The 21,274-nt window shown below is 42.4% G+C and overlaps 1 protein-coding gene across 4 annotated transcripts in view; it reads right to left on the bottom strand.

Annotated features, from left to right (window-relative positions):
- Positions 1-12,730: 12,730 nt before the first annotated feature.
- LYAR (Ly1 antibody reactive) overlaps positions 12,731-21,274 on the bottom strand; it is a 34,820-nt gene continuing 26,276 nt past the window's right edge. For all 4 annotated transcript variants that reach the window (XM_078771919.1, XM_078771918.1, XM_078771917.1 and 1 more), the window contains 5 exons: positions 17,892-17,972; positions 16,415-16,802; positions 14,771-14,830; positions 13,223-13,311; positions 12,731-13,089 (listed from right to left, as the gene is read on the bottom strand). In XM_078771919.1, coding sequence (XP_078628045.1) covers positions 12,952-13,089; positions 13,223-13,311; positions 14,771-14,830; positions 16,415-16,802; positions 17,892-17,972 — 756 coding nt within the window. In that variant the 3' untranslated portion in view covers positions 12,731-12,951. The remainder of the gene's footprint in view (positions 13,090-13,222; positions 13,312-14,770; positions 14,831-16,414; positions 16,803-17,891; positions 17,973-21,274) is intronic.

Here is a 21,274-nt window from a genome sequence, read left to right as displayed (position 1 = left end):
ACCCGTCCAACCTCATTTTTTCCTTCCTTCACTCGCTGTCTTCGGTTTATTCCTTTAGTCACTGTTATACATCTTACTCCTTCACTCGCTGTTCTACGACTTACTCCTTCCTTCACTCGCTGGTCTATGACTTACTCCTTCCTTCACTCGCTGGTCTACGACTTACTCCTTCCTTCACTCGCTGGTCTACGACTTACTCCTTCCTTCACTCGCTGTTCTACGGTTTATTCATTCAGTCACTGTTATACATCTTACTCCTTCACTCGCTGTTCTACGACTTACTCCTTCCTTCACTCGCTGGTCTATGACTTACTCCTTCCTTCACTCGCTGGTCTACGACTTACTCCTTCCTTCACTCGCTGGTCTACGACTTACTCCTTCCTTCACTCGCTGGTCTACGACTTACTCCTTCCTTCACTCGCTGTTCTACGGTTTATTCATTCAGTCACTGTTATACATCTTACTCCTTCATTCACTGTTCTGCGTCTTACTTTCATTCAGTGTGCTGCGACTTACTCTTTCATTCACTGTGCTGCGACTTACTCTTTCATTCACTGTGCTGCGACTTACTCTTTCATTCACTGTTCTGCGACTTACTTTCATTCACTGTGCTGCGACTTACTCTTTCATTCACTGTGCTACGAATTACTCTTTCATTCACTGTTCTACGACTTATTCTTTCCTTCACTGTGCTACGAATTACTCTTTCATTCACTGTTCTGCGACTTACTCTTTCATTCACTGTGCTGCGACTTACTCTTTCATTCACTGTGCTGCGACTTACTCTTTCATTCACTGTGCTACGACTTACTCTTTCATTCACTGTTCTACGACTTATTCTTTCCTTCACTGTTATACGACTTATTCTTTCATTCACTGTTATACGACTTACTCTTTCATTCACTGTTCTTCGACTTGCGTCTTCCTTCAGTGTTCTTTACGCTTTCATTCACTATTCTATGACTTACTCCTTCTTCGCTGTTTTTATTTTTTTGTATACTGAATCGAGGCTCGTGAAAGAGCTAAAATCTACGGTTTATTCCTTCATTCACTGTTCTCAGACTTATTCTTTCATTCACTGTTATACGACTTACTCTTTCATGCACTGTTATACGGCTTACTCTATCATTCACTGTTCTACGACTTGCGTCTTCCTTCAGTGTTCTATATGACTTATTCTTTCATTTGCTGTTCTACGACCTATTCTTTCATTCACTGTTCCATGACTTACACTTTCATTCACTGTTCTACGACTTGCGTCTTCCTTCAATGTTCTTTACGCTTTCATTCACTGTTCTACGACTTACTCTTTCATTCACTGTTCTACGACTTAGTCTTTCATTCACTGTTCTTCGACTTGCGTCTTCCTTCAGTGTTCTTTACGCTTTCATTCACTGTTCTACGACTTACTCCTTCGCTGTTCTATGGTTTATTCCTTCATTCACTGTTCTACGACTTATTCTTTCATTCACTGTTATACGACTTGTATCTTCCTTCACTGTTCTATATGAGTTACTCTTTCATTCACTCGCCCTACAATGAGTATTCGTCCTTCTTCCACTTGTCCTACTTCAACAATTCCTTCCTTCACTCGCTGTGATACGACTGCCTCCTTCCTTCACTCGCTGTTCTTCGACTTACTTCTTCCTTCATTCGTTTCACGACTCATTTCGTGCGCTTCCTTCTCTACCTCGATATCTTCTTCTTCCTTATATTATGGGTTTAATGGCGTTTTTAGAGATGCTAGGATCTATATACGCCACTCACCAGAACTTTAACGTGATACCCAAGGAACCATTAGGTTTTCCCATAATTTCACAGTAACCTCGAGGAGTCCATGGTGACAACCTATTCTACAAAAGTAGGCATTTAGGTGACGGTCTCCAAGTCTCAACCTACAGACAGTACCACACCTGGATGCACCTTGAAACAAAATCTTCCCTTCGTGCTGGTGTCACACAGAGCCATTTTTCAGAGTACGCTAGTACTCCTCTCCATGTAAGGATGGCGTGGAACAAAATGTCGCTCCCATCTGCTACATACAAAACTAAAGTTGGATTATCTTCTTCAAAAACTCGCTTAAGCTACATATGAGAGCCTACCTGGTCTGTTCAGCTCATTGTCGAGGCAGGGATCACTTTTCAGTTCTCCAAACCAAGGCAAAAGCGAAAAAACGAGATCGCTCAAACCCGGGAATTCATCTTCTTCTTCATAATAATAATAATCTTCTTCAGACGGCATATTTCCGAGCTACCTCTGTCAATGGCAATGATTCTGCTACCATCCGACAGTTTTACTTCCTGCAACATCCTTTGGTATTGTAATTCTAATAGCTTGAAAGGAATCCACGAAAAGTACGTAAAACTACATTCCTACGTAAAAGAATAGGACCAGGGTAGGCATGGCTATGACTGTCAATCAGCTTGATGGGGGGCAGAGCCGCTAGACACATTTGCCTCAGTCGGCGTTATGCGTGATAATGTTGTGGCATCAAATAACGTGACTGACGTCTTTCTGATGATTTATAGTGACTATAGTGTATTATAGATTTATTTAGTGTATTTGTCTGGCGAGAATGTACTCCACTATTCCAGAAGTCTTCTCATTTCTCAGAACCAGGATTTGGATACTAGAGATAAATACTTATATCTTGTTTTGAAAAAAAGATCTTCATTGAAGTTAATTTTACAAAACTATCAGAGTGCGTTGGCACTCTCAACTCTACGAACTAATGTCGGGATGACGTGGATAAAAAATGTCGGCCCCACCCACTGATACAAAACGAAAGTTAAAGTATCTTTTCGTACTCTCATGGTAGTTTATCGATGACTCTTGGATATCGAGTGAATAATATGTTTTATTGACACTTCAAGTAAGTAAAACAGTAAAAACCACGAGTGTCTTTCACATCCGGCCGTGCATAAATTCCTCCTGAGAGGCTCCGCCCCTCCCCTCGGTCCCCACCCTATTGGTTGGAAGGAAACCTTCAAACCACACCAGTTACATTCAAGGAGCGAACGGATGTTATCCGGTCTCTCAAAGGGAAAGAACCACGACAGCATCTACCTCCAATATGCCTTCTCTTCAGCAAAATAAAATCTCAAAATAGAAAATATTATGGAAATAACAGATGATTTTATCACGGGCAAGTGACAAGTACCTCGATGAAAGTGAGGAGAAAAAGGCCGTCTCTAAAGCGAGCTATGCAGTGGGCTCTTTAAAACGCAAAGATACTTTCAATAAATACAACAGTGCTGACAGAGACGAGCTCAAAGCTGCTTTTAAAAGAAACGACATTGCTCACAGCAATATAATAAAAGCTGTTCGTCATGTGTACTACAGTACTCACAGACAAAGAACTAGCTGCTCGTCGTGCACACTATCTAAAGAAGGCCAAGTCTACTCTAAAGTGTGCTCAGACATGTCACACGAAGAACAGAGCCCAGTGTTGTGCAAACATGAGGCGGAGGTATGAACGAGCTGAACCTAAGCCTTATGCAAAGCATCAGTATGTTCTTGAGGTGAGCAAGAAGCTACTCTGCAATGCTGAAGCTTGAATCAAAGCTTTCAAAAAGAAGCACCCAAATATATCCAAAACAATGACTGGTTACTCTTGTAAGAAAGCTGTCATCTCTAGCAGCTAAGAGATTGGTTTCCACAATATTAGAGTTCAAGTCTGACTTTGAGAAACCCATGCATGAGGTACGAAACATTTTACACACTTGTGATGATAACTGCCCTAATAATCATTACACTAAAGTTGTCCTTGAGTCAGACGAGAACTTTCAAATGGTGCATCATAAGTCTGTTGAACTTAAGGGGCACAGCTTGCTTTGTTATCCTCGTAGTGAGTGCAAAAGTCGGCTTCGAATCCTGAGATCAGCATCAACCCATTTTCCCATCTTGCGTGCTGTCTTTGCTGCAATTAGAAGCCACAAATGTACAGCCAGCCATGATGAAGCACTCAATAGTGGAGACTTCAATCATGTCATGAAAGCATGTGAGGTAGACAGTTACAATTCTATATTAAGCAACGAGCTACAATGAACACACGAGTTCTGCACGAACAAAGTTGTTGCACTAAATATGCCAGATTTAGAATTCCAGCTTCAGCTTACTCATGCGAAGCTAATATTACAATATGAAAGGGCTATACAAGACGTTCCTCGGAATCCCTGCTGTAACTGCCAACGTTTGCATTAGCCAAAGAGTGTTTCTCGGATCCAGGTTTCAGATAAGCAAGGTACTGAAAGTATGGCAAGAATTAAAGAAATTTATTACAAAAAATGACAAACTGAAGGTAAAACGTTCTTTCTGTGCAACTTTTGCAAATCAGCCATAAAGAGAAACAAAATACCACGGCGCTGTGTGCTCAATGGTTTGGAAATCGTTCCAATACCCACAGAGCTGTCGAAGCTAGACTGCTTGAGCAGACGGTTCATTCAGCATGCTAAGGCATACCAAACTGTTGTTAGGTTAGGTACGTACACAAAAAAGTACCGACCTACAACTCGTTAAAGGCATGCAAAGGCACCATGTTCTTTCTTCCACTGCCTTTAAACAAAACACTTCAGACACTGGATGAGGTGGGTGAGCCTCCTGTACATCTAGGCAATCCAGAAGTGTACATCATTGTCAACAGGAAGCCAACAAAGAACAAAGTCGTTTGGCGTAACTTGGTACAAGTCAACGACATCAAAGCAGCCGTGAAAAAACTCAAGGAAATAAACTGGCTGTATTTTATTTTTTATATATATTTTTTGTATACGAGGTCGAGGCTCGTGTAAGAGCCAACATTGATCACAAAAAAGACAAACTGACACATAAAACAGATGATAAAGGGAGCGGGAGATGGAGAGCAGGGAGATCGGTGGGAGGGAGCGGGCTTGGGGGTGAAGAGGCATGGGAAGGGGGTGGGGGAGGGGGGGTGGGAGAGGTAAAAACAAAAAAAAAACACGGAGACACTGCTCGGACTTCCAGGAAAGTCGGTATTTCAAAAAAGTGGATCTGGGGCGAATTAACAGGGGTAGAAAAGATCAAGGTTTTGGATGGGGAAAGATAAGAGATGATGGTGGACAGCCGTTTTAACGACCTGGAGGGAGGAGTGGTATTGAAGAGAGTGAGAGAGTTTGTTCCAGAGGGGAGAGAAAAGAGGTATGAAAGAGTGAAGGTGAATAGAGAGTCTTGATTTTGGCAGTTTAACCATAAGAGGGTTGCTGGCAGATCTGTTGCAACCTGGAGGAATATATGTGGGACAGAGCACAGAGAGCTGGGGTGGGGGGGGGGGCAAGGCCGGAGAGGAGTCGGTATAAGACAGAAAGACCACCAACCTGCCTGCAGTGAGTGAGTGAAAGGCCCTCAAGGTTGGCTTCATCACGGGAGATTCCAATGATTCTGAAAGCTTTTGTTTCAACAGCGTGAAGCCGAGCTTGGTGTGAGGCAGGAGCACCGGCCCAAAGGGGGGAACAGTATTCCATTGAGCTGCGGATGAAAGCCTTGTATGTGGAGAGGAGCTCAGGTGTTCCAAGGAAGGACTTCGCATGACAGAGGATGCCCAGTCGGCAACTGGCTTTGGAGGCCAGCCTGGAAATGTGGTTTTCCCAGGAAAGATCATGGCAGATAGTGAGACCCAAAAGCTTGAGTGACAGAACTTCTTGAAGAGGCTTGTTGAGAAAGTAGATAGGAGAGTTGTCCAGTCGGTCTTTTCGAAGAGACTGAGTGTGAGAGATTTGTCAGGATTGAAAGACATGTTCCACTTGTTTGACCAGTCTGTGATTTTGTCCAGGTCTGCAGAGAGTGAGGGGGCTGCAGACTGCCGATCTGAGGGATGGGGCATGGAGCGGCAGAGAGTGGAGTCATCAGCAAAGAGATAGAGAGGATTTTCCAGAGAGTCGGAGAGATCATTGATGAAGACCAGAAAAAGCACAGGGCCCTGAACACTGCCTTGGGGAACTCCAAACTGAACAGGAAGGAGAGATTAGAGAAATCCATTCAGGGCCACACGTTGACTACGACCAGAGAGGAAGTCCGCAAGCCATGCATGGAGATTTCCATGGATACCACAAGAGGAGAGTTTGGTGAGCAGGGCGGGGTGCCAGACTGTATTGAAGGCACATGATATGTCAAGGGAGACCGCTCTGATTTCCTGTTTGGCATTCAGGACCTCCATCCATTGTTGAGACAGCAAAAGCAGCATGTTCAGAGTAGGATGACCTGGTCTGAATCCAAATTGATGATCCGAGATCAAGCCATTGGAGAAAAAGAAGAATTTGATGTCAGAAGCGATGATTGATTCCATGACCTTGCTTATTTATTGGGAGCAGGCTGATTGGTCTGTAGTTGCAAGGATCTGTTTTTGCACGTTTTTTATGTAAAGCGGTAATGTTGGCTGATTTCCACACAGATGGCAGACGACCTTGAGCAAAAGAGAGGGTGACGAGAACAGAGAGAGGGTGACGAGAACAGAGAGAGGGTGAGATAGAGCGGCAGAGCAGGATTTTAGGACCCGTGGGTTGATGCCGTCTGGTGCAGTTGCAGAATCAGAGTCGAGGATTGAGAGAGACTTCTCCACCTTGTCAGGAGAGAAGGACACGGAGTCGAGGAGCAGCTGGGCACGACTGTGTACGGTGGGGACAGAGAGAGACAGGTTTGGGACACAGGATTTTGAGGCAAACACAGAGTTGAGGCGTTCAGCTTTTTCACATGCAGAGTCAGCTGTGCAGCCGTTTGAGGTAAGGGAGGGGATGGAGGGGGAACAAACACCAGAAACAGATTTGACCAGACGCCACCAGGATTTGGAGGAGGGAGACAGGTTTGAGAGTTCCGTTTTGAGAGCAGAGATATTGTTTCCGGGCTCTCCTGAGGGTAGATACACACTTGTTCCGAGCTTTGTGAAAGGAACTGAGATTGCCTTCAGTTGGATTAGCCTTCCAAGAGGTGAAGGCCTCTACTGTTCTCCCCTATGGGCTGGTGCTCCTGCCTCACACCTGGCTTGGCTTCACGCTGTTGAATCCAAAGCTTTCAGAATCATTGGAATCTCCCGCGATGAAGCTATCTCTGAGGGCCTTTCACTCACTCACCGCAGGCAGGTAGGTGGTCTTTCTGTCTTCTACCAACTCCTCTCCAGCCTTGCTCCCCCAGCTCTCTCTGTGCTCTGTCCCCCAAATATTCCTACAGGTCGCACAAGATCTGCCAGCCACCCTCTGATGGTTAAACTGCCGAAATCTCGGCTCTCTGCTCACCTTCACTCTTTCATTCCTCTTTACTCCCGCCTCTGGAACAAACTCCCACACTCACTTCAATCACACTCCTCCCTCTAGGTCTTCAAAACAGCTGTTCACCACCATCTCTTATCTTCCCCCATCCAAAACCTTGATCTTTTCTACCCCCACTAATTCACCCCAGATCCACCTTGTTTGAAATTCCAACTTCTTTCCTGGAAGTCTTGGCAGTGTCCATATGTTTTATACCTCTCCCACCCCCCCCCCCCCTTCCCATGCCTCCCCCGCAAAGCCCTCTCCCTCCCACAGTTCTCTCGATGTCTCCATGTCTCTCGGTCCCTGCTCTCAAATGTTGTGTTTGTGTCCTTCCCCCTCTCTCCCCATCTTGTCTACCGCTTGATGTTATTTGTTTTGTGTGTCTGTTTGTCTTTCTGTGTGATTAATGTTCGCTCTTTCACGAGCCTCGATCTTGTATACAAAAAAAAAAGAAAAAAAAAAAGGCAAGTTGCTTCATGGCAACTGCCTCACCACAAGCTTCAGTGTACCATGGTTAGGAGGAAGGGTACGACAACTGAAGACGAGATGGGATAAATCTGTGCATGAGAGAGAGCAATTTACTTTGGAAGAATTCCCAGGATGAGTTGATGTCAGAGGCGGTAGAGATGGGAGACCAGTCCAGATGATTGATGGCTGCTTGAAGACCGTGCCAGTTGGCCTGAGTGAAATGCCAGACTCATCGACGCTGAGGAGGCTCTCTGAGAATGGCCAGTGATATCCACTTTAACAAGAGATATCCACTTCAACAACAACAAAAAAAAATCATATGGTCAGATGAACCGATTGGAGCAGAAGAAGAGCAGCAGACATTTGCAGGGAAGTTTGTCAAAACCAAGTCCAGAAGAGAAGATGCTCTGTTGACTGAGATCTGGGTCGGGAAATTGACAGATTGTGTCAGTCCCAGTTGGTCGCAGAAGTCCTTTGCTGAGGAGCCATGGCTGGTGAGAGGTACCCACACCCAGCCAGCTGGCATGATGACAGTTGAAATCACCACATATGAGGAAGAGAGAGTTGGGATGAGTGGATAGAAGTTGGTCCATGTTATCAGACAGTGAGTTGTAGATGGAGTCATCACTGTTTGGTGGACAGTACAACACACATATGAACAAAAGGTGGGAGCAAAGGGGAAGCCGTAACCAGAGGTACTCCTGAGGGTGAGGTGGAGAGAGGGCAGTGCAGGGAGAGTGAGGAAGAGAGTTTTTTTTATTTTAAAGATAGCAACCCCACCTCCAAGACGAGGATCAGGTCTATCATACCGGAGGAGGGAGTAACCAGGGAGAGATATTAAGGAATCAGAGACATCTTGAAGAAGGAAAGTTTATGTTAAGCAGATCAAGTCTGGTTTGTCAGAAGCAACCTGTATGGAGAGATGAGTCAGGTTTGAGCGAAGGCCCCGGATGTTTGAGGTCCATATCGTTAAGGAAGAGGAAGAGGGAGCATCGGATACAGGACAGGGGAGGGGTAGGGTAAGACGAGGAAGAGGAGGCGGAGGAGGAGGAGAAGGTAGGGAGAGCTGTTGATAGTGTGCCAGAGATTTCAGAAGAGCTATGAGAAAGGGAAGGATGAGGAGGACAAAAGGTTTGATGGTGATTGGGTGAGGCACAGTGAGGCACAGTGTTGTTTGAGGGGCGCAGAGTGAGGAAGAAGGTTGGAGGAGATGGAGATGAGAGTTGAAAGGGAGAGGAAGTGGGGAGGACGCTTTGAGGAGGGGTGAGAGGGGAGAATTGGAGAAAAAAAAAATTTGAAGGGGAGGAGGGAGGGGGAGTTTCGAAGGGGAGGGGTGAGGGGGAATTTAGGAGGGGGGGGGGTGAGGGGGAATTTAGGAGGGGTGGGGTGAGGGGGGAGCTTGGGAGGGGAGGGGTGAGGGGTGAGTTTAGGAGGGGAGGGGTGAGGGGAGAGGGGGGAGTTTATGAGGGGAGGGGTGAGTTTGGATTTTAGAAAGTGTTGGACGATTAATGGAACTTGAACATTTATTGCAAAATGTGTGATTTTTGAATCAGAGATATGTTTGAAAACATATTCCATCCCAAAGGATGGGTGGAATGCAGGTGAGTTTGGGGAATGTGGGAAGGTGGAACTGTAAGAGATTGAATTATTTTAAATGAAGAGATTTGGTGAGCAAATCGAAAACAACCTTTTAAAGAAGAAAAGTATGTTATAATATACAACAGAATACAACACTTCAGGGGAAAGTTTAAACATTTTAAAACGAAACTTTGAAAACTATCCGAGGAAATTCCCTAAGTGAGGGCATAAAGGCTTCCGAAGGGGGATTAATGATTACAGCACAGGTTCAGAAGCAGGAACAGAAGAATATGATTTGACAGCCAGGAGAGCAGAGAATGAAGGAACAGGGAGGTATATAAGCAAATATGTCAGTACAGGAGGAGAGGCCCACTTATTAAATTCTTGGTTAATGTTTTTTTGAAGGTTAGGTGGATCAGAAGAAGAAGGAGAAAGTTGGAGTATGGTGAAAAATAGAATTGGAAAAGTGTATTTTGGCTGGAGAGGATCGAGTTATGAAGGAAGGAGGGGAAAAAACAAACAACAACAAAAAAAAAAATGGGTGGGGTGAAACACGTGGTCGAAAATGAACCAACACGAACAAAGAAGGATTTTTTTGTTGTTGTGTTTTTTTTGGGAATCAAGACTAAACAAAGGGTAAGATGTTCAGGGAAGTATGGAGTGAAAAGAAAGACTGGAAAATAAAACAGTGAGAGAACGAAAGTAAATGGACCACAAACGACCGCCGAGAGAAGACAACAAAGCCTCGAGGCTTTGCCTTCTTAAAGGCCGAAAAAACGCGGCAGGAAACAACCGACGATTATATTCAGGCATGCACGATCCACACCGAGATCTTCCCAGAAACACACAGTGGGCACACACACACCGTAAAATAAAAATACAGTTTTGACAAAAATACAAAGGGGAACAAATACTCAACTTTGATAGCGTGGAGAGCTTGGAAAACACAGCCTCCCTGGCAAAACCGGCAGCAGAAAGTTGAATGATTAACTCAATTGCCTGTCATTGCCATATTGAACACAATGCGGCCATGGACACTCAATTGCCATATTGAACAATCAATATGTAAGATTGATTAACTTCCATCTTCTCTTCGGCCTTTCGATTGGTCTCTTTCTTTCGGCATCCATCTCTCCACCTTTCTGGCTATCACACAACTCGGTTACTCGCTGAATCCGGTGGATCCCAATAATTATTCACAAAAAGGGAGAAGGGAGGCCGGGGGGGGGGGGGGGGGGGGTGGAGGAGTGAATAAATAATTAACTTCTATATACAGACTTGGCATTTATATATGGAATTTTTTTTTCTTCTTGACTTGGGTTTACTTTCTTAACTCAGTACATCAATCTGGTGAGTTTCCTTTACACTTTGGTGATTTATTTGTTAAAAGAACCATGTCACTGATTGTCTGTCGCAGCAAGAAGTCAACAACAGGATTATATCACAGGTGGCGTGGCAAAATGTACGGACAGGTGCATTTGATGATTGGCTTCACAGTCGGGTATACAAGGGTTGTTGCGTTCTGTATTAGTGGAAAACAACTGCTGCACATCTCCAAAAGTTATTGCCGCTTCCTCTGGAGATGGTCCGTCAACTCGACAATGCTGTTTGTCATGGAGTGGTGGCTTTACGAAATTACGGCATGAAACAGCGTGCTATTGCTCGGCAGTATGGCATCACTCAAGGTCAGGTGTCAAAGATCCTTACCTGAAACGAAATGCTCAGAGGGGTGTCGCTACTCCAATACCGAGGCCAGGACGTCCCCACAGAACCACAAGGAGGGATGATCGCCAGCTGCACCGGTTAGTCCGCAATGGCCGTACCAAGTCAGCTAATCGGCTTAGCTGAGTGGCAGCAACTGACAAATGTGCCTGTATCCAGAAGGCTAGTCAACCAATGACTGGTTCAAGCAGGCTATCGTGCCAGGCATCCCCTGAGAAAGCCACGCCTGACCAGACAACACCGCCAGCGCCGATTGCAGTGGGCCAGAGAGCACCGCCAATGGCAGCCAGGACACTGGAGTCACGTGATCTTCAGTGACGATTCTAGATTTCTGGTCTATCGTCAAGATGGCCACGTCCGAGTGCGCAGACAAGTGCATGAAGCCTACAACAAAGATTGTATAGTGCCAAGAGTCCAAGCTGGAGGTGGTGGGGTGACCGTTTGGGCTGCTTTTCATGCAGGGGGAAAAACTGACCTGGTTGTTCTGCATGGAAACCTGAACCAGTTCAAGTAGAGGGCCATTCTGGAAGAAACATTGCTTCCATTTGCTCGTGCAGCCTTTCGAGGAAACTTTGTCTTCCAAGATGACAATGCACGGCCTCATCGTGCTCGTATGATCCAACACTTTCTTGCTGACCGTGGTGTAGAGCATATGGAGTGGCCTGCCATGTACCCGGATATGAATCCGATAGAGAACTTGTGGGCAGAATTAACGCGTCAATTCGACCACGTGGACCAGCAGCCGACCTCTGCGCGTGAATTGCAGCAGGCTATTGTCACTGCATGGCAAGCGATTCCTGTCCAAACCTTGGCAAATCTCGTGAACAGCATGCCTCAACATGTACGTGCTCTCCTGAATGCTCGTGGGGGTTACACGAAGTACTGAACTGTAATTTTACTGTCCGTAATCCCAGTCGTAATTTAACTTTTGTTTTTGTTAAAAAAATTTTTAGGCTAATGTGCAAAATAAAGAGATACTTCTGGAAAACGTACAGAAGTTTAACACAGTACTGTCCATGAATTGAGTTCGATATCAGTTTACATCACTTTCAAGGATCAATTTATTTGTTTCGAAATGTCAAATGTGGTTTTTGTTTCTTTTAAAGGTCACATTAACAAAATCTAGAATAATTTCAACATAATTCCAATGAACTTTTTGTGCTAAGTCATCTTGAAAAGTAAGTTCACCCCCACAAAAAAAATATTCCATATTAAATGCCAAGTCTGTATATATATGACGAAAGCAAATAAAATAACAGGAAGATTTATCTCCAAGTGATACTTCCTTGAGAGCTAAACAAAAACATTAATGAAAAAGCGCTTTGTCTGGCAGGATGGCCTGGGGGTACGCACACTCACCTCCAAGCTGTCTAGTCTGTTGGAATCCAGACCCAGATATAAACTGTCATCCCGGTGTTTCACAGGCAGGGTGATTCAATGTTTGTGCCGCTCCTCGGATGGACGTTAAACTGAGTGTCCCATATGCCGGCATTAGTTGGTGGACATTAAAGATCACACGGTGTGCTTCATGAGCAGTAGGGCAAGCCATCGCCGGCATCCTGAACAAGTTACAAATTGCTGCCCCCGACTTCCTGAGTTGGAGTGGTGACCTTACCAGGATTGTGGCCTCGTTACTTAGGCAGCAGCAGCACCAACACCACGACAATGAAGATTATGACAAAAATGGTGACAAAAGCCTTTTTTTTAAAAGATGTTTAATCGCTAAAAGCTTTAATTTCTAACGAAAATCTCTCCTTGTTTGATAGTACATTTGAAAGAGTGGCTGCAGCTCAAACATAATAGACCAAAATGGAATTTTCAGATTGCAATTAATTACACAAAGAAGAAGGATGAGTGAAGAAGAATGTACTCAAAGAAATAACTTACAAAATGAAAACGCAGCTTTCCAAGGACCTTCATGGAGAGGTCAAGCCACAAGAGACACCTTATCTTCAACAAGAGAAAATTGGTGATTTTTAACGATCACTTTGTCAAAGTTCGTTTTAAGTTCATTTTCACTTAAAGTCGGTTTTCCAGAAGCGTGTACCTGATACTGTGCAATCACCTGCAAAAACGGACGAGAAAAACCACAGCAAGGCAGACAGTGACCAAACTGGAGGATCCAAAAATCAAGGAAAACCATTTCTTTATAGTCATCCATTTCAATGCCATCGATTCTTACGAATACAAAAACTCACTTTCTTCCTCAACTTCTTCGCAGACATTTGGTTGCCCTTGGCCTCCTGCAGAATCGATTTTATTGCATGTTTCCAGTTGAACTTTTCTCCTGGCATAAACAAAAGGAGAAAGAAATATGACATTTCTCAGTTTTACTTCATCCAATGGCAAGTCGACATCGAACCTCAAATGTAAAAGCACTCAAAACCAGCATTACATCCACGTGACTGCAGATGGGCTACTTCCTCGAAAACCAAAAACACATTAGCAAAAAAGCGCTTTGCCTGGCAGAATGGCCAAGAGGTACGCACACCTACCTCTATAAGCTGTTCAATCTGGGATTGAATCCTGACCGAGCTATAAACTAAGCGTCCCGTCTACCTCTATTAGTTGGTGGATTTTAAAGACCCCACGGTCTCCGTGAAGAGAACCTTGATCTTTTCTACCCCCACTAATTCACCCCAGATCCACCTTGTTTGAAATTCCAACTTCTTTCCTGGAAGTCCTGGCAGTGTCCATATGTTTTATACCTCTCCCACCCCCCCCCCCCCCCTTCCCATGCCTCCCCCCCCCAAAGCCCTCTCCCTCCCACAGATCTCTCGATGTCTCCATGTCTCTCGGTCCCTGCTCTCAAATGTTGTGTTTGTGTCCTTCCCCCTCTCTCCCCATCTTGTCTACCGTTCCCGATGTTATATGTTTTATGTGTCGGTTTGTCTTTCTGTGTGATTAATGTTAGCTCTTTCACGAGCCTCGATCTTGTATACAAAAAAAAAAAAAAAAGGATGGAGAGATACTGCCGGCACCCTAAACAAATGACCATTTCCTACCATAATTAGTGCTGTGAAGCAATGGCAAACCACCCAGCACAACCCTTGCTAAGAAACTGCTTTGGCTGCAACGTCGCTCTCCAGCACACTTTAGTCCATTACAAACAAAACAACAACCACCTTTAGAGGCCATTTTTCCCCGCAAAGCGGGGGTTGGCCTTTTTCGGGAACCGTGGTTGTTGTTGTTTTTTGGTCCCCTTTTTGAAGCAATGTTTTACGGCCGGATGCCCTTCCTGACGCCAACCCTTTTTGCCACCTTTAACGACAAACAGGACTTTAGTCCATTAGAATCACAATAACTCTTCGGCAGATTTCCAACACTTTCTGTTGTTGGGTGATCTGTTCTACCTGATGATATCATGTACATATTGGGTTGTTATTGTTAATTATTTTAAACATCACATTTTAGATATACCATGAAAGCATTTCCAATACAAACTCTTCAAATTGGACCAGTAAAGTAGTGCAGCACACTTCCCTCTAATAGTATACACAGTATAAAATTCTCGTTTTTTTAACCATTATGGGTGTGGCAATCCCATAAAATAAATAAATTCCCCCAATTCCAGGGCTTCTTGAAAAGCGCGATATAAAATAAATGTATTATTATTATTATTAATGGTCAACTTTCACTATGCCATTCTTTGCAGTTTTCAGAAAGAAACTTTGAAAGTTTATATAAAAAAGCCTCAATCACATTTCTCATCTCTAATTAGGATAGAAAACAATTGACATCCCTACCTTTAACCTCAGCATCCACATCTTCACTTCCACCTTTCAATTGAGCAGATCCTTTTTTCTCTTTGTCCATAGAAAAGGGTGAGAATGGATATGATCAGCATTATGTCCACAAAGCAGATTGTACTCTTATTTTGGGGCGATCAATTGCCCAGGGGCAGGAAAGTCAGAAACCAGCTCGACCACCTCAAGATGAGAACACAGAGTCCTCGTTTAACAGTAAAATGGTATTGCGTCGCTGGTCTATTAGACTTTTGAGAACATACCTGTTTAAAGTCATATAACGTTCTGTTATGAAGTGCACAGTAGATAAATACCACACGCTCAGCTGTATCAAAATGCATTAAAACTAATGGGTTTCCTGGTTTTAATAAAGCTACAGTACAAACCGTACCATAATTACCGGTGTACAAACCGTACCATAATTACCGGTGTACAAGCCCACCCAGAGTGCGTACAGCATAAACCTTGTATACACCGGGATTTACAGTATTTGTGCCGCGCAGATCAAAAGGGATTTATGAGGATCGGCATCGGGAACACAGCTGCTAAGTGACTGGTGAGTTCGCATAAAATTAGGGAGCATAGCAATCATCAAATCATCATATAGGGCACACAGCAATCATCAAATCATCATATAGGGCACCCAGCAATCATCAAATCATCAGATAGGGAACACAGCAATTATCAAATCATCAGATAGGGAACACAGCAATTATCAAATCATCAGATAGGGCGCACAGCAATTATCAAATCATCAGATAGGGAACACAGCAATAATCAAATCATCAGATAGGGAACACAGCAATTATCAAATCATCAGATAGGGCACACAGCAATTATCAAATCATCAGATAGGGAGCACAGCAATTATCAAATCATCAGATAGGGAACACAGCAATTATCAAATCATCAGATAGGGCACACAGCAATTATCAAATCATCAGATAGGGAACACAGCAATTATCAAATCATCAGATAGGGAGCACAGCAATTATCAAATCATCAGATAGGGAACACAGCAATTATCAAATCATCAGATAGGGCGCACAGCAATTATCAAATCATCAGATAGGGTGCACAGCAATTATCAAATCATCAGATAGGGAACACAGCAATCATCAAATCATCAGATAGGGAACACAGCAATCATCAAATTGCTTGGTTAAAATTATTTAAAACTTGTCTTGAATATGTATGTACTCTAGCGGGGAAAACGGCCTTAAAACGATCATTCATTCATTTTTTTGTACTGTCTTTCGTCTGGAAATAAAATGTCTCCCTCAAACCTAAGGTCAAATCGCTGTGCCCCTTATTTTCACTTCTCACAATAAGTTAGGGATATTGGCAGGTTCTTCGGTGTGGTTGATTTTGTGTATTCATTATGTTGAAAAAAGCTGTTGGTCCTAATTTTATGGTAATTAATGTGTGAAAAAACACAGCATTCTTGATTTCAATACCCTAACCCCTATAAAAAAAAATAAAAAAAAACACTCCCACAATATCCCTAACTTATTGTGAGTAGTGTATATGGGGAAATTTGATTCGCTTAAAGTCGCACTTTTTAGGATTGAAACAACAACGTCAAACATGGCCTTCCTTTACCTGAAAACGACAATATTAACTTTAAGCACTTAGCAATCTCACCTTCCTTTTTATTCTTCTTCTTCTTCTTCTTCTTCTGCTTGCCATTTTCCACTCCACAATTCATATCCTCTTCACAATTTTCAGAATCTTTGTCCTTTCTTTTCTTCTTCTTCTTACCAGTTGAAGGGTTCTCATTGTTTAATTCGCCATCAGCATCGGTTGTTTCTTCAGATTTTTGCTTCTTCTTTTTTGACCCCTTTTCTTCTTGCTCACGTACCTCACCATTTTCAGCCTCTTCCTCCTTCTTCCTTCTCTTCCTTTCCCGCTTTTTATTATTGTCGAGTTTCGCTGCACCATCCATTTCTTCATTCACGCCCTCGTTCCTTTCCAAAGTACAGTCCAGGGTTACTGCTCCAGACTTTTCCATTAGCTTTGGATTCTGTGCACTCTAAACAACAACAGAGGCGGCAAGCCAAGAACAGTGATCAATGCAAAGTCAGACGAAGGAGTTTAACTGCATCAAAATTTGCATATATCACAAGTTCAATCTGCACACCCGATTCCATGTCCAAAAGGAGCACAAGTGAAGTACTGTATATAGGGTTGCAAATGCAGTTACAGACCAGGAAGCAACTACTTGGGCAAGAGAGCAAACTCTACACTTAGCCTAAACAGGATACTTGGAATTCCGCCAGGATACTGGTCCAAGCCTGGTGTTGGGCTAGCGGCTAGGGTGCCAGCTTAGGATCCTAGGATCCTGGGTTCGAATCCCGGTCGATCGCTGAATTAACGCCAGGGGGGTTGACTCAGCCTGTCATCCTTCCGAGGTCGGCAAATTGAGTACCAGTTCACTGGTAATTCCCCGTTTGTCGTAAAAAGGCGACAAAAAGGGTCGGCGGCAGGAAGGGCATCCGGCCGTAAAACATTGCTTCAAAAAGGGGACCAAAAAACAACAACCACGGTCCCCGAAAAAGGCCAACCCCCGCTTGCGGGGAAAAATGGCCTCTGAAGGTGTTTTTAAAAAGTTTTTTTTATACTGGTCCAAGTATGGACTAACGTTCGACCAAGACAAAGCAATCACACAAATTCCAACCAAACAATGAAGCACTTCACTGTTTGTTCATTCATCATAAAACACTCGCAAACCAAAATAAGGATGTCATTCGATCTGCTGTAAAAGCCAAATATGAGGATGAAAAATGCAAACCAATTGCTGCAGAACACCTCCAGTAACCCCACCCAGGTGAAACTCCCCAAATCCTATCTTTCTATACTTTGTGGAACTACCTTCCTGAGGTTGTTAACTTCTACTCTTCCCTCCAGGGCTTCAAAAGCAGGTGGTGCAACAATCCACCCCTACCCACAATTTGTGTTCCCCCATTAACCCTCCCCAAACGCAAACTTCATATTCACAGGTTAATATGCATTTCCTCCACTCTTTTTCCTGCCCCGTCAGTCTGTCGCCCTTTTACTCTATTATCTCATGCAAGCCTCAATTTATATATTAGAAAAACAAGTAAATGAAAAGTCATCTCACCGAGTTTTCAACTGAGATGATATTCCAGATCTCGTCCATGACGTCACAGTCAGTAACCTTCATAGAGTTCTGCAAATAATTCTTCAGAGCAGACAGATGACAAGGTCATTGCTACCACTATATTGTACATAAAAACAAAACAATTATACAGTTATACAGCTAAGTAAAGTTAATTATACAGTCACCTGAACAATTAACTGAGGTAAACTAGCAACGGTACCCGCCCTATGGGTGGGGCTTCAATTGGGAGGCCCAAATGAAAAGGAAAAAATGTAAGAAATTGAAGGCTTTTTTATTTTAAACGATTCATATAAACATCCGTTAAATCATATCACACGCAAATCATCAAATCACAGTGATGTGTTTTTTTTTATTGAAATTCTAAAAATACTGTTTAGATTTTGATGATTTGCGTGTGATATTTAACGGATATAAAATATAATATAACCACCTTTAGAGGCCATTTTTCCCCGCAAAGCGGGGGTTGGCCTTTTTCGGGGACCGTGGTTGTTGTTGTTTTTCGGTCCCCTATTTGAAGCAATGTTTTAACGGATGTTTATATAAATCGCGCCTCCCAATTGAAGCCCCGCCCATAGGGAGGGTACCGTTGCTATTTATAGTAAAATTAGACAGATAGTATCATCCTTGTCTTTCAAACAATAATACAGTTGCTTGAGTCTTGCATTATAGATAACACGATGGGAGAGGATGTGCACACAAGCATTTCCATGTAGTAAATGCATGACATCACGAGGAGGTGTGCAGCACAGAAAAGGTGTGTGGGGCCATGAAATGTTCCTAAAGAAAACAGGCACTTACTGTAATTGAAGGAATAGTGGAAAGTCACCACCTGCAACCTATTAAGAACTTGTAACAAATGTTTGAGTTTGGGTCAAAGCTGCGATTTGGATACGGAGAGGCCTTAGGTATATACTAAAATGGATGTACACCAACTTACAATCTCTCCAACTCTCCAACTTACAATCCCACGAGATATGCGGAAAGGACGACCCAAAACCAATATAAACGTCATTAAACATAATTCGTACAAGTGGTTGTAATAGTGGTTGTAACAGTGGTTGTAATAGTGGTTGTAATAGTGGTAGTAATAGTGGTTGTAATATTTATAGTAATAGTGGTAGTAATATTTATAGTAATAGTGGTAGTAATATTTATAGTAATAGTGGTAGTAATATTTATAGTAACTAGGGCATGCCCGTACTATATCTATATCTAAAATTATATCCCCCCTCTATTTACATGAAATGGTTTGGTCCATGAAATGTTTTGGTTCATTCGCAACGCCAAAGCGAACGGCGAACGCTTTACATGAAATGGTTTGGTTCATGAAATGTTTTGGTCCATTCGCAACGCCAAAGCGAACGGCGAACGGCTTGCGAGTACAGTGACAATCCCCCCGGGGTTTTAATTAGTTTTAAAACATCGTTTAACGCCAACATAGCGCCAACATAGTTTGCCGACGGGAAATAAATGAATACGCTCTCAAATGTGCCATCCGAGGCAGAGTGTGTTCGCCACGTTCGGCACACGCGATAGCTCGCTGCTCTCTGATTGGTTGAATCGTTTTTTGGACATAGCTCGGTAAGTAATTGTCCGATTAATATGAAACCTTGAAAAGGCACATCCTCGGGTCCCCAGCAATATACCTGGCAAGTTTAAAGTATATCGGACCCGTGGTTGTCGAGAAACAGCGGTCACAGACAAACAAACGTACAAACGTACAAACAAACAAACACACAGAGATTACTGGAATTATAGATAGATAGTCGTCGTAATAGTGGTAGTAATATTGGAGTACTACTTATAGTAATAGTGGTAGTAATATTGGAGTACTACTTATAGTAATAGTGGTAGTAATAGTGGTAGTAATATTGGAGTACTACTTATAGTAATAGTGGTAGTAATAGTGGTAGTAATATTGGAGTACTACTTATAGTAATAGTGGTAGTAATATTTATAGTAATATTTATTGCAATAGTGGAAGTAATATTTATAGTAATAGTGGAAGTAATATTTACAGTAATAGTGGTAGTAATATTTAGAGTAAAAGTGGTCCTGATAGTGATAGTAATAGTGATAGTAGTAGTGGTTGTAATCGTGGTTGTAATATTTAAAGTAATAGTGGTCGTAATATTTAGAGTAAAAGTGGTCCTGATAGTGATAGTAATAGTGATAGTAGTAGTGGTTGTAATCGTGGTTGTAATATTTATAGTAATGGAGGTAGTAATATTTATAGTAATAGTGGTAGTAATATTTAAAGTAATAGTGGTAGTAATATTTATAGTAATAGTGGTAGTAATATCCAAAGTAATAGTGGTCCTAATAGTGATAGTAATCGTGATAGTAGTGGTGGTTGTAATAGTGGTAGTAATATTTATAGTAATAGTGGCAGTTGTAGTGGTTGTAATAGTGGTTGTAATAGTGGTTGTAATAGTGGTTGTAATAGTGGTTGTAATAGTGGTTGTAATAGTGGTTGTAATAGTGGTTGTAATAGTGGTTGTAATAGTGGTTGTAATAGTGGTTGTAATAGTGGTTGTAATAGTGGTTGTAATAGTGGTTGTAATAGTGGTTGTAATAGTGGTTGTAATAGTGGTTGTAATAGTGGTTGTAATAGTGGTTGTAATAGTGGTTGTAATAGTGGTTGTAATAGTGGTTGTAATAGTGGTTGTAATAGTGGTTGTAATAGTGGTTGTAATAGTGGTTGTAATAGTGGTTGTAATAGTGGTTGTAATAGTGGTTGTAATAGTGGTTGTAATAGTGGTTGTAATAGTGGTTGTAATAGTGGTTGTAATAGTGGCTGTAATAGTGGTGGTAATATTTATTGTAATAGTGGTAGTAATATTTATAGTAATAGTGGTAGTAATATTTATCGTAATAGTGGTTGTAATATTTAAAGTAATAGTGGTACTAATATTTAGAGTAAAAGTGGTCCTGATAGTGATAGTAATAGTGATAGTAGTGGTGGTTGCAATAATGGTAGTAATATTTATAGTAATAGTGGCAGTTGTAGTGGTTGTAATAGTGGTTGTAATAGTGGTTGTAATAGTGGTTGTAATATTTATAGTAATGGAGGTAGTAATATTTATAGTAATAGTGGTAGTAATATCTAAAGTAATAGTGGTCCTAATAGTGATAGTAATAGTGATAGTAGTGGTGGTTGTAATATTTATAGTAATAGTGGCAGTTGTAGTGGTTGTAATAGTGGTTGTAATAGTGGTTGTTATAGTGGTTGTAATAGTGGTTGTAATAGTGGTTGTAATAGTGGTTGTAATAGTGGTTGTAATAGTGGTTGTAATAGTGGTTGTAATAGTGGTAGTAATATTTATAGTAATAGTGGTAGTAATAGTAATAGTGATAGTAAT

This window comes from Myxine glutinosa, chromosome 2 (genome assembly GCF_964187855.1).
Source record: "Myxine glutinosa chromosome 2, kmMyxGlut1.1, whole genome shotgun sequence".
NCBI lineage: Eukaryota > Metazoa > Chordata > Myxini > Myxiniformes > Myxinidae > Myxine > Myxine glutinosa.
The sequence above is the reverse complement of the archived record's forward strand: the minus strand, read 5'-3'. Positions and strand labels throughout refer to the sequence as shown.